This window comes from Crocodylus porosus, unplaced genomic scaffold (genome assembly GCF_001723895.1).
Source record: "Crocodylus porosus isolate Cpor-Errol unplaced genomic scaffold, CroPor_comp1, whole genome shotgun sequence".
In the NCBI taxonomy this organism is placed as follows: Eukaryota; Metazoa; Chordata; order Crocodylia; family Crocodylidae; genus Crocodylus; species Crocodylus porosus.
Window position 1 is genome coordinate 11,359,469 of NW_017728906.1, and position 13,527 is coordinate 11,372,995.

Here is a 13,527-nt window from a genome sequence, read left to right on the forward strand (position 1 = left end):
CAGTTTGGGCAAGAGGTGATCATGGGATACCAGATCAAAAGCTTTTTTGAAGTCAAGATATATGACATCAATCTCTTCTCAATCTCCATCAATCTTACTGTTTATCTGATGTAAGAAGGAAGAAAATCCAGGCTGCTACTACACTGCTGCCTTACTCCTCATTGACTTCTGGTTCTTGCTTCATGGTCTCCATCTCCATTATCAGACAGAAATATAAAAATTCTGTTCACTGATTGTATGTACATTACACCACCAATGACTCAAAAGGGTCCAGCGGTGTCCGGCCCACTATTATGGGTCAGTGGTAGAACCCTGGTTTGCTGCACAGGAGATGTCAGTTTCGTTCCTAGATGTGCATGTAATTACAGCCATCAAGCCACCGAATGTCTGGACTTGGTCTGGCCTTTGGCTACTGTCTCAATTGTCCAAAGGAGGGATAGAAGATCTGGGCAACCTCCACTCCTCCTTACTCTTGCCTAGACATACGTGTTGAAGGTCCTGGTGATCTCATGCATATACCATGATCCAGAAGGATCAATGGTTGTGTGTAATCAGGGTCCACACTACATGGGAAGTGGCTTTTCAAGTGGCCATTCACTCCTAAAACTCACTCAGTTTTGAAAGAGCAATTTTTTCCTTTTCTGAGTCTCATCTACAAAGTCCCTCAGAGTTCAGCCATCCTGTCAGTCTTTGTGCAGGTAAAGAGTGGAATTGAGAGAGTAAGATTGTTGCAGGTCAAAGGTGAAGCTGGGTGAAGTAACCCAAGTAGCAACTGTCTGCAGTGTATCTGTCAGAATAGGTCTAAAACTAACCAACAAAAAGAGCAGCCCCATCCTCCATGATCTGACTCATCTTTTTCCAGAAAAGTGGAGGGCAGGTCAGAAGAGAGAAACTTTCAAAATAAAGGCATTGTGACTCTTGATGTTTTTTTTCTTTTGGAGTTTGGAGTTTCTGGGGGTGGAAGGGTTCAGACTAAATGCTCACTTAAAGCTGTGTTCAGATGAATGAGAAACGTTTTCCTTCTCATGGATAGTTGGGTGAGCTTCTCACCCCCATTGAGCTGCATGCTGCTGATAATAGTGCTACACAGGTGAGGTAGGAGGGGGAATCATTTCCTTGAGGTACAAGTTAAGCAACCAGCTGTATACCACATGCAGTGACTCAGTGCCAGTAAATTCATAAGGCCTTAATCACAGTGGAGATCTTGTGAAATACTTCACTAAAAGTTTCTAGTAAGTGATCCTCCTTGGAATAACACATTTATACTCTTGCTTCCTTAATGACTTAGTGCATGGGTGTATATTTTTTCAGATTGCTCCTGATTTGTGCGCCTTCCACCATTGACCACAGAAAGTGTGTTTGTACTGGTTACCTATCTCAGTTTCAAATCCTAGTGGAGATAAGGTGCAGATGGTTTTTACTTGAATAGAGTTCATTGAGATCAATGCTATCACCTCTTGCTGGGTTGCTAAGTTGCTGAGCAACTATGTTAAGATAACCTCAGGAAAAAATACACCTTTTTGCAATGAAAACATAGGTGTTTTGATTTTCAAGTTGGTACTGTGTACGTCCTATTGATTTTATACCTTACCTCTCTTGGCTTTCTCTGCACATTAGTTATTAACTGACCAGCTCCATATACAAAGTAGCTATCACACAATAAAAAGCTCCAACCAGCTAGTTAGAGCTCTAAACTGTATACTAACTTCATAGTTGGTTGCTATCTAGCTTTAATTTGCATGTGTAGCAAAGAATATATTGTGTGATAGCAATCTGCCGGTCCTCCAGCATCCCATTGCTCCATCTCCAGTATAAACTTCTCTGAAAAAGAGCAAGGAAGAAACCCCTGCCCAGCATAGTTCTGACTCCTAGGTTCATTCTCTCTAAACAGCAGCACCCAGCAGGAGAAATACAACACAGCCCCTCATATACCAGTACAGATTATATGATCAGGGACACACCCCTGCCATGCTGGAGCATTCTGGGCAGCAACAGGCATGGTGGGGGGAGAATCCCTGCCACTTCTCTCCACCCAGGCATGGAGCCAAGGACCTGCTCAGCCACAGGCAGTTCGGGCCTCTTGGGCAACAGCAAACATGGGGAAGGGGGGGGGGGAATTCCCCAGTGCGTAGGGTGGCAACCTTTTCAAAATGGAAAGGCAGGGCAAATGCTTGCCTCCCCTGCACTGGTGGTACGGCCAGAGCAAAGCTGAGTGAAGCAGGGGCGGATGCAGGTTGCCCTCTGCAGTCTTGGGGCTCCCCACCCTGCTTCCTTTGCCTCAGGAGCACTGAGCCTGCCATGTGCCCCCTACCTGCCTGGCAGCAGCAGGGCATACAACTCCGTGCCACCACCACCCCTGCTGCTGCCAGATGGGCAGGGGGCATGTAGCCAGTGCAGGGCTCCTGAGGGAAAGGCAGCAAGGCAGGAAACCCCGAGCCCACAGCAGACAACTCGCATATGCCCCTGCCCTGCACACAAATCTGGAGGGGGGGGGGGAGGCTGTGCATACAGTAGCACCCTCCCCTTCAACCCCCCACACACACACTCCATGGATGAGCTGACTGTGGCTCTGTCCTGCTCCCTGCCCCAGTCCTGAACCCTGTGCATCACCCTGGCTGGGCAGCACTGCCAGCCTGTGCCCCACTCCCTCACTTTCCCCCTCTTGTCCCATCCCTCCATCCCCTGCCATAGACTTATCTGCAGGATGTTGCTCTCCACGCGGCCAGGCTGTATTCCCGGCTACATGCATGTGTGCAGGTGCACACATGCATGTGGTGCTTCCTGTATCCTGTTCCCGGCAGCCCCATACAGACTGGAACTCTGCCAGCCTGCAAGGGGGCACCCGCCGTTTCCTGATCCCTGAACGATAGTGCAAATCCAGAACTGTCCCAGAGTCCAGGACCATGACTTGATGTTCCTGTTCCAGGACTGTCCCACCCAGCTAGGGTAGGTGTTCACCCTACCAGTGCTTGCTGCTTCCCAGACCAGACTGCTTGTGGTTGGGCAAGGTATCCCTAGCTCCCTGCACTTGCACAGAGAAGGTTGGGGTGGAGGTGGATTCCCACCCCTGCTGCAGCTTGGGAGACCAGGGCTATGCTCCAGTTGAGCAGGGTAGCTCTGACTCCATGCAGGGGGCAGGGGAACTGAGGGGTAGATTTCCCCTTTCTCTCCCAGCTTGTTTCTCCAGGGCTAGTCCATGGACCCTGGGGAATGACTCCTGAGTAGTTATCTAATTCGTTCAGTGGTGTTGCTGCCCAGTGACAGCTCCCCAGTGCGAGATGACCAATGAGAGTAGCCAGTAGCAGTAGTGCAAGCTGTTATTTCTTTTTCCTTTCTTCCGTCCTGCGCACAGTTAGCCATGCACATGGTATGATGTCTTCATCGTGCAAGGAAAGCACTGCCGTGATTGGAATAACATCTAGATGCACCCTTTGTAACTGATATTTTGTAACTGTTGTATCAGCCACTTTTGGTAACAAAGCTCTTATCTGTAGATAAAGATGGCGCTACATGAAAAGTGTTGACTTGTCACTTGAGCCTGAAGTGATTGCCAATTACTTGAATTTCCCTGGATCTTTGAAATTAACTTTGTAACCCGTTTCTTCATTAAATGTTTAGCGTCAGATTTTCAAAGATATTGAAGCACCTTAATATGCAGTGATACACACTTTATGGTGTTTTCAAAAGCACCAGCCCACTGTGCACCTCAAGGTGTTTCAGTGCCTTTGAAGGTTTAAATCTGAAGAATCATGCTTATGTTACTGGGCTCTGTAGTGTGGTGTCCAATAGATCCCAAGTGTTCCATGATTTGTCAATTACAACATACTTTCTCAGCAGCATGACCTTTTGGGAAACTATGGATCCAAATAAAAAAATGCAAATTACTAGTGAATATCCATGCTAAGGAGGTGGACACTGAAGTAAAATGCTCACAAGTGGCAATTACACCATCTTGAGTAACTGCACCTACCCTCTCTTCCAGGTGTTTGCTGAACCTTCTATCAGCCTGTTTGCCCTTGAATGTTGTAAGGGCAGAGAATTGCACTTTAAAGATGCTGTCAGTTCTGTTTTGAATGAGGACCTTCACTTTTACACCCAGTCTGTGTGGGTGAGAAGCGGACTGTAAGTACAGCTGGAATATTTCAGAGCACCTTATTGCAGAATACAATATTGAGGCCTTTGATCCCCTTGATAAGTGCCTTCCCATAAGCTCCCAAGGACTGTGGTTATACAAATAAGTGTCAGTAATTTGTTAAGCTCTTCTATTAGCTCTGTTATGCATTGCATGCTTTACAGTGGCTTTATTGGTAGGTTTGTCAAGTCAGTGCTATGAATAGTGGCCCTTGGTATAAAACTTGTCCCCAACTTCAGAAATTCTATTTAAATTTAAAGTTAATTGTGCATATTAATTGTGGCTGCAGAGCTGCCCTGCACAGCTTTGCCATAATGCTTTAAATTCTGTTCTAATGTGGATTTAAATAGGAATATATAAAATTTTGCACATCCCAGGAGGCATCATTTTTCTGTGGAGCAACACAAAGAAATTTCCCTTCTCCTTAATTAACTACAGAGGAGCCAGGGGTGTGTGGCTTTTTGGTGAGTTTTCTTGGCCTCATATTTGATGGCAGAGCAATTAAATGGGATGCTAGAGGCCACAGACAAGCACAGAGGACTGAGCAGCACTAGCCTTTCCCCTCTGGTCCTCAGTATCATCTCCTCACCTACTCCTCATTATCTCTGGCTATGTTAGCAGGCCTTCTACATCTCAGGGGAGTCAAGGCATGTGTGGGAGATGGGGTGATTCTGTCTTGGGGAACTAGCAGGAAATGTACTTTCCTACCCCTGAAACCAAGAGTTCTGGGGGGGTATATCCCTACCCCTGGAGCATTTCACTGAGTTGCCTGGTGGCTTTTTACCTTCTGAGCATTTTTCAGGGTTTATGAGAAAAAATGGAAATGATCACTGCCCCTTCAGAAAACTGAGTCGTCGCTGAGTATTGAAGGTCTATGTGATGAAGAATTAAGTTGGACTTCCCTATGGGCAGTCTTCCCCCACTCCCCCCTACACATACATACATAAATCACTGGCAAAGCAGCCTGAAGCAGGTAAATATTGGAGAGGACCATACTCAGCAGCAGGAAAATGAAGAAGAGCTCCACAGTCTGGCTTAGTTATGAAAGAAGATTGAAGGAGCTAGAATGAGATTTATAGAGTGGATGCAGAAAAGGTAGCTCTGGCTGTCCAGAAAGGAGGTGCGGTATGTGGAGTTTCACTTGCTGCAAGTCCTCAGGTTGTAGAGCACTGAGGGCATTTGGTATTTACCATGCTTCCAGGCTTTGCCGGTAGCCACATGGGGCTGGGAAGGGATTTTCTCCTTCTGTTGCTATGTCAGAGGGGTTTGTTTGGTTTTTGTTGGGGGGGGTTTTTCACCTTTCTCAGAAAAATTGGGTGTTGGCTGCAGCCAAGGCTGAAGATTTTGACTGGGGTGTGCCAGTGCTCTCTTTGGAGCTAAAACTCAGCAGTTCCTTGCTAGAGGATTTTACCCCTACACTCAGGATCAGATTGATTACCACAGCTCGAGTCAGGAAGGAATTTTATTCCAGTCAGATTGGTACGGACTAGGGAGGTTTTGCCTTCCTCTGTACTGGGGGCGCACGGCCCACTTCCTTGGATCTCCCAAGTGCATTTCAACTAGCTTTGCAGCAGCAGGACACTGATTGCTGTTGTGCCCCTACTTTACCTCTCACAGGTTAGGGTGTTATGCCTTGCAGCTGTGCAACACGGTTGACTGCAGTTTTAGTAAGAGGTTAGTCAAGGTTTTGTACCGGATAGTTCAGATAGGCAAAATCCTGCCTCAAACAGCTGGGTCCATTGTCCCAGTAGAAGGTCAGCCTTGCATAAATAAGGAAGTGAAAGGCAAAAAGGCTTGTGTATGTGGTGTGGGATCTTACTGCCATGCACAGGCATAGATTTGTAATGGAAGATAGGATAGGATGGGGAGGTTAGTCTAGAGGAGCCAATGCGGGTGGCCCAGGTTGGTGGGGATAGGGGTCCTTACTAGACCTTAAAGGTGATTGCAGCCTGGTAGATCAAAGTTGTGAGTTAGGTTTTTCTGTAGTTTTAAAGTTCAGTGAAAATGCAGCAGACACCTTTAAACTGTAAATGTGCTGAGAACTGTATTGACAACATTTAATTTGAAGCCTGTTCTAGTGTCAATGGCAAATGTGAAAAGGTCGTAAGTACTAACGGTGCTTTCAAAATACTTAGCCTACAGTGTACTGGAAGTGGTCTTTAAACTTCCTAGCATGCATTTCAAACAACAAAATACATATTTCTCTGCATATTTGCTCTGCTCGGCTACACACCCTTTGCAAGACAGCAAATCAAAAAAGGAGGTTCAGTGCTGTCCTAATCCTACTGGAATACACACCTTTGTGTCTGCATTCCTTTAATCAAGGGTTGTGTCACTCAGGAGCTGGAACCAATTGTGCTACAAGGATTTTCTTCTTGGGCACTGAATTATAGTGCCCAGTTGCGAGGACCATAGTTTTATGACTCTAATTAACATTTGTTTCATTATTATAATTATTTTTTACTTTCCCTGTCTCCTTGCTCTTAAACACAAAGACAGTGCTTAGAGCATGGGCTCTTCATTTTAAATGAGGCTATTCTCCACCACTGGGACTAAAATTCCTTTCACTAAATCACGTTGCATGAGTGCATTGCAAAAAAAAAAAAAAGAGTCCTGAAATAAAATAATAAGGAAGAAATATTATAGCTGATTTTTAGCTTCTTCGAATCACTGTTGTTCCAGCTCCCCTGTAGGCACAAATATGTACTGTCTCTGAATGAAGGTTGTATGATTAGAATGACTTCCTCCCAAATGTGTATAATAGAAAAGCATTTTATGGGCCCTTGATGTGTTCACTGACCTGTCTTTCTCACTTGTAGCAAACCAAAAAAAACCCACTGTCCACAGTTTTACTGTTTTGTTATATGAGTTATCTGAATAGGTTTCAGTAATGAAGTGCACACATAAAACACTTTAAAACCACGCACCAAGTGGCTTATGTGTAAAAGAGTAAATGAAGTAAAGTGCAGTCCAGGATGCCATGGGGCTATACTAAGCCGTCTGTCTCCTCTGCAGCCCTCCTTCTCTTCCCTGCTGCCTGCACTTATCCTTGCTGCAGAGAGGCCAGATAGCTACCTAGTAAGCTCAGGCAGCTTGAGCTTTCCAGGGAGGCAGAGATTTGTTGCCAGCCCCAACCACAGGCAGCCATGATAGATGGTGAGACCAGGAGGAAGTGAGCAACTTGGAGGGTTTATGGCTAGGAGAAAAAGAGGCAGAGTATATTTTTGTGCCAGTATACATGGCCTCAGCACTGCATTCTATTACTACAGTAGCAATGTTATGATTCACAGAGGATCACTTACTGTGTTTTAACTGTGAATAAAGTTCTCATACTTGTTCTCAGTCTGGTGGTGCGGTTTGATATAGCAAGTTTGGCTCTTTTGGAGTGTTTCACACTCCAATTGCATATGATCCCTTTTTGCTCTGTGAGCACAAAAGGCTGCAACAGTGACAGTGTGGGGCAAGACTTGCACTTAATGCACTTAGAGGAGCACTGTCATTTTAGCATGACAGTACACATTTAGTAAGCTATTACCATGGAAAAAAATTAGGGTTTAAAAATATTTTAGCAGGTGTTATTTTGTATCTTTGTTTTCCCATCTGTCATTCTCACATACCCTGCGTGTTTTCTGTTTCCAGGTGGGTTGCTTATGAAGGAGGCAATTTTCTAGGAAAACAAATTCTACTAGAACCCAGCAAGATTTCAAATTGGAGTGAGTTCAGTGGCTGGAAAGTAACTGGCTCCCTTCGTCCTCTGAAGCAGGTACTTCTTACAGGAAAGGCTGCTTTGGGAATAAAACAAGTGTCTCTCCCCTACCTTCCTACTTTTATTTAAAAGACATTAGATTTGGTACTGAAAAATTTCAGAATAAGTCCTAATTCGACCAAAATCAGTGAGATTTCTGCCATTAATGAGAATGGGACCAGCATTCCCCTGCTTTGACAGGCAATAGGCCGTACTGAAAGTCCACATAAGGGAATCTTGTACCCTGAGTGCAGTGGGCTAGGGAAGGGTAATTCTTTTCTCCACCGTTTTGTTCTAAAGTGATTTAATGAAAACTGGTGCTTTGCTAAAGAAAGCTCTTAATTTCTCCTATAGAATCTCCACCGTTCTTGTTTTTATCATATGACAATACCATATTTGCCTAAATCCAAGACAGCTTTGAATTTAAGACAGCCCCCCAATAATTTGATTCTACAAGAAATGTATACATTTTCTATGGGTAATTTGCCATGTATGGAATCTAACTATTGGAGGGTCATCTTAAATTCATCCCCATACCCTGCTGCGGCAGGGAAAGCCTGGCCCCCACCCCTTGACCCCTGCACCTTGCTCCTTGCCACTTGTCCCCCCACACTCCCTGAGCCCCCTCCTGCCTACCTCCCTTTGCCTCTGCCCCCTGACCCCCCACCCCTGCCCTCTCCCGCCACACACACACCCACCACTTACCCTGAGTTGCAGGTTTGGCTCTGTCTCTGACCTGGGACACAGGAAACATGCTGGCTGTGGCCCCTACTGAGCCAGACAGCAATGGCTGAGGGAGCAACAGCTCAGAGTCGGACCTACCTCCACTGCTGCTTCTTCCTGGCCAGACAGGGGCTGGAGCTAGCATGTGCTCCTTACCAGGGCCTGGAGCTACAGCCACAACTCGGGGTAAGTAGGAATGGCATGGCAGAGGCAGCAGGGAACAGATGGAAGCAGAGGCAGCTGGGGCAGTGGAAATGCCAGGGGTAGAGGCTGCAGCTCTGACTTAAAACCCAGATCAGGGCCAGAGCTGCAGAAGCTGCTTGCCACCTTCCCCTCCTCCCTTCCCCCCCCCCCATGTGAATCTAAAACATGAGGCTTTTTCCCCATGCTGAATGGAAAAAAAACCCTCATCTTGGAATCACGTATATATATTAATAAGCAAAACAGATTTGTTTGGGGCTTCTGCGGTCATAAAGTCATAGAAAATTAGGGTTGGAAGGGACCTCAGGAGGTCATCTACTCCAGCTGCCTGCTTAAAGCAGGACCAGCTCCAGACAGATCATGCCAGCCAAAGCTTTGTCTAGCTGGGTCTTAAAAACCTCCAAGGATGGAGATTCCACCACCTCTCAAGGGAACCTGTTCTAGTGAGAAAATTCTTCCTAATATCCAACCTAAATTTCCCTTGCTGAAATTTGAGACGGTTGCTCCTTGTTCTGTCATCTGCCACAACTGAAAACAGTCTAGCGCCATCCTCTTTCGAAACCCCCCTTCAGGTAGTTGAAGGCTACTATTAAATCCCCTCTGTCTTCTCTTCTCTAGACTAAATAAACCAAGGTCTCTCAGGCTTTCCTCATAAGTCATGTGCCCCACGCCCTCGCCATTTTTGTCGCCCCCCGATGGACTGTCTCCAGTTTGTCCACATCCTTTCTGCAGTGGGAGGCCCAGAACTGGACACAGTGCTGACTAGAGGGGAATAATCACTTCCCTGGACCTAATGGCAACACACCTACCAATGCAGCCCAGTATGCTGTTAGCTTTCTTTGCAACAAGGGCACACTGCTGGCTCATATTCAGCTTATTATCCACTGTGACCCCCAGGCCCTTTTCTGCAGAGCTGCTGCCCTGCCAGTCACCCAGCCTGTACTGGTGCATGGGATTGCTCCATCCTAAGTGCAGGACTTTGCACTTATTCTTGTTGAACCTCATGAGATTTCTTTTGGCCCAATCATACAATTTGTCTAGGTCACTCTAAATCTTAGCCCTACCCTCCAGTGTATCTACTATTCCCCCCAGCTTGGTGTCATCTGCAGCCTTGCTGAGCATATGGTCTACACCATCTTCCAAGTCAGTGATGAAGACATTGTACAAAACTGACCCCAAGACCAACCCTTGAGGGACTCCACTTGATACTGGCTGCCAACTAGACATCAAGCCATTGATTACTACCCTCTAAGCACAATGCTCCAGCCAGTTTTCTACCTACCTTACAGTCCATTCATCCAGTCTGCACTTCCTTGGCTTGCCTGTGAGAATGCTGTGGGAGACTGTTTACCAAAAGCCTTGCTGAAGTCAAGGTACACCACATCCACTGCTCTCTTGCATCTTGTCATAGAAGGCAGTCAGAATGGTCAGGCATGACTTGCCCTTAGTGAATCCACGCTGACTGTTCCTGATCATCTTCTTCCCCTCCCAAGTGTTTGGAAATGGATTCCTTGAGAAAAATCCATGATTTTTCCAGGGACCAAGGTGAGGCTGACTGATCTGTAGTTCCCTGGATCCTCCTTTTTTCCCTTTCATAAATATGGGCACTATGTTTGCCCTTCTCCAATCATCCAGGACCTCTCTTGATCGCCATGAGTTTTCAAAGATGATGGCCAGTCGCTCTGCAATCGCATCAGGCAACTCCCTCAGCACTGTTGGTTGTATCCCGTCCGGCTTTTCTAAATAGTCCCTGACCTTTCATTTTGCCACTGCTGGCTGCTCACCTCCTCCCCAAACTGTGCGGCCCAGTGCAGTAGTCTGGGAGCTGATCTTGCTTATGAAAACTGAGGCGAAATAGGCACTGAGTACTTCAGCCTTTTCTGCATCCTCTGTCACAAGTTTGCTTCCCCCATTCAGTAAGAGACCCACATTGCCCTGATCCTTCTCTTGCTACCAACATACTTGTAGAAACCCTTCTTGTTACCCTTCACGTCCCTTGCTAGCTGCAACTCCAATTGCTCTTTGGCCCTCCTGACTTCATCCCTGCATACCCAATCGATGCCCATATATTCTTCCCTAGTTACTTGTCAAAGTTGCAACTTCTTATAAGCTTCCTTTTGTTATTTAGTTTACTGAAGAGTTCCCTAAACCAAGCTGGTTACTTCTGCCATACTTGCTAGTCTTCCTGTGCATCAGGATGGCTTGTTCCTATGCTCTCAGTAAATCTGCTTTAAAATACAGCCAGCTCTCCTGGACTCCTCTCCCCCTCAGACTGACTTCCCAGGGAATCCTGCCTATGAGTCCAAGTCTACGTTCCTGAAGTCCAGGGTCCTTAGTCTGCTGCTCTCCATCTTTCCTGTCTCAGGATCCTGAACTCAATCATCTCATGGTCACTATTGCCCAAGGTGCCATCCACTAACTCCCCACCAATTCTTCCCTGTTTGTGAGCAGCAGGTTGAGAAGAGCACAACCCCTAGTTGGCCACTCCAGCACTTGCATCAGGACACTAGCACTCTCCAAAAACTTCCTAGTCCTCAGCATAGATTTGAAGAGCTGGAGTTATACCCCCTGATGCTACTATTGCATTTTTTCCATTTTGTAAGGCAGGTTTGGACATTTTTAATAATAGACTAATTTGGGGAAATGTAACAGTGAACTAGGAGGATGATCTGTGAGCTGGGTTAACAGACTTTTGGTATTCTGAAAAGATAATAGAAACTTTTAAGAATATTACTTCCAGTGCTTTCAAATCCAGCTAGTAAGCTATCCTATTCCAATGTTGGCTACAAAGAAATCTGAGTCAAGAAAACAATTTGCTATAAAAAAGTCAAAATTTTCTTAGTATTGTGGCTTTTCACCTGATACTCCACAGTTTTCTTGCAGTTGAGATGATTAAAGGGTAGGGGTATATTGTGTGTACTAGGCTGCAGTTAAAATATTTTCTTAACCTTTGAATGGTATTTTAAATGGTATGTTAAACATTTCTCATGTCACACTTGTTGCACTTATTTACCAGTGTCTTACTTTGACAGCTAAGCATTTTAGATACACTGCCAGATGCCATAAATACTTGGATTACAGTAACACAAGAGGTAAAAATAGCTATCTGCATATTACTGCTGTGTGCAGAGTAGACCAAAAGTCACCTGTCCTTACGTTGCTGACACGCACCTCTGCACAAAAAGAGCTGGGCACAGCTACCTGTGTAGCCAGTTATTCCTTACAGCACAGGGCTGAAGGTTGCCCGAGAGTACTGAGAGACACTCCTTTTCCAAGCCAACTACGTGTGTTGCTCCATTGAGCTGCCACCGAGCAGCTAGCCCAAGTTCATACCATCTTCTAAAGTTATAAAATTTCATTTCAGAAATATGTGTGCCCTTCATATCATGTGCCTTGGGGGTGCACAGATATATCTTCAGGTCTCTTCTGTTGCCATCCTATGAATTCCTAAAAAGCCAAAATATATTGCCAGGGTGTTAAAATGCATTCCCCTGCCCCACTCAGATATACATGTGAATCTGTTTAGGTTGGTGAAGCATGTATATCTTTGTCTAGCCAGAGGTTTCTTTGGAGTAGGGATATGTTGTGTTCCTCTGGGACCACAGCAGTATTGCAAAGAACACCTACAGTTTGTTTACATGCTGATTTCCCCCCCCATTTCATTCTTCACGATTTGCACTACCACAAAATCATCTGGGGGTCTTATACGCATGCTCCAAGGTGAGGAGCATGCGTATAAGGAGTGTTTTAATTAAAGTGGTTCTCAGGAGCCAACCTAACTAAAACACCTGCAGTGTCTCGTGTATTCAGCATCCCACATTTCCCCCCATAGCTGCTTGCTGCCATTCACCACTTACGAAAGGTTTGCAGTGTTGGTTTTTATAGCACGTGTTTACATCCCAAGATTATTTTGCAGTCCCCTGTCTGAAACTGAACATGCAAAGATACCTGAGAAGGGAAATGTGTTAGGCTGACCAATTAAAGAATGCTACCTACATGCGCTGTACCTACCACTTCTACAGCCTGGCTGATGCACTTGTTTTTTTTAACACTTTCAGCCAGCTGTCTACCTCCGAATAAAGAATCAAGCCCAAGAAAAATATTTAACAGTTGCTGGAAACCTAACAGATGTAAGAGCTACAACAGTGTGTGCGTCTCCATACAATGGCAAGCATACACAGATCTGGCACTACTGCCGAGGACTCCTCAAAGCCAAGGTGAGCCACTGAATCTCTGATGTACAGCAAATTGACATGCATGCCTTTTATCTTGACTGTGTGCCCTCTTGCAGTCAGCCCCTCTCCCTACTTGCATTTTCTTCAACTAAAATTTTTCTTAATGACTCCCCACATGGATCAAAGGAGGCAAGTGCTCAAAAGCCCCCATGGCTCACCAAAAGCATCCACGAACACCTCAAAGCCAAAAAGGAGGCATACACCCAATGGAAGAAAGGGGCCATCACCAAGGAGGATTATACTTCCTTGGCTTGAGATTGTAGGGGGGTTGTTAAGAAGGCCAAGGCAGAGATGGAACTGGGACTAGCGGTCCGGAACAAAGATAACATGAAGTCCTTTTTTAAATACATAGGGGGTAAAAAGAAGGTATCATGTAACGTGGGGCCTCTGCAGGACATGCTTGGTAATCTGGTGGTAGCACCAGATGACAAAGCTAATCTCTTTAACAGATTCTTTGCTTCCATTTTTCTGAGCAGAGACAGAGACATCCC

The 13,527-nt window shown here is 45.7% G+C and overlaps 1 protein-coding gene across 1 annotated transcript in view; it reads left to right on the forward strand.

Annotated features, from left to right (window-relative positions):
- CRYBG3 (crystallin beta-gamma domain containing 3) overlaps nucleotides 1-13,527 on the forward strand; it is a 119,927-nt gene that overhangs the window by 97,013 nt on the left and 9,387 nt on the right. Inside the window, exons 18-20 of the mRNA XM_019557096.1 lie at nucleotides 3,983-4,122; nucleotides 7,772-7,895; nucleotides 12,860-13,018. Of these exons, the coding sequence (XP_019412641.1) occupies nucleotides 3,983-4,122; nucleotides 7,772-7,895; nucleotides 12,860-13,018 (423 nt within the window). The remainder of the gene's footprint in view (nucleotides 1-3,982; nucleotides 4,123-7,771; nucleotides 7,896-12,859; nucleotides 13,019-13,527) is intronic.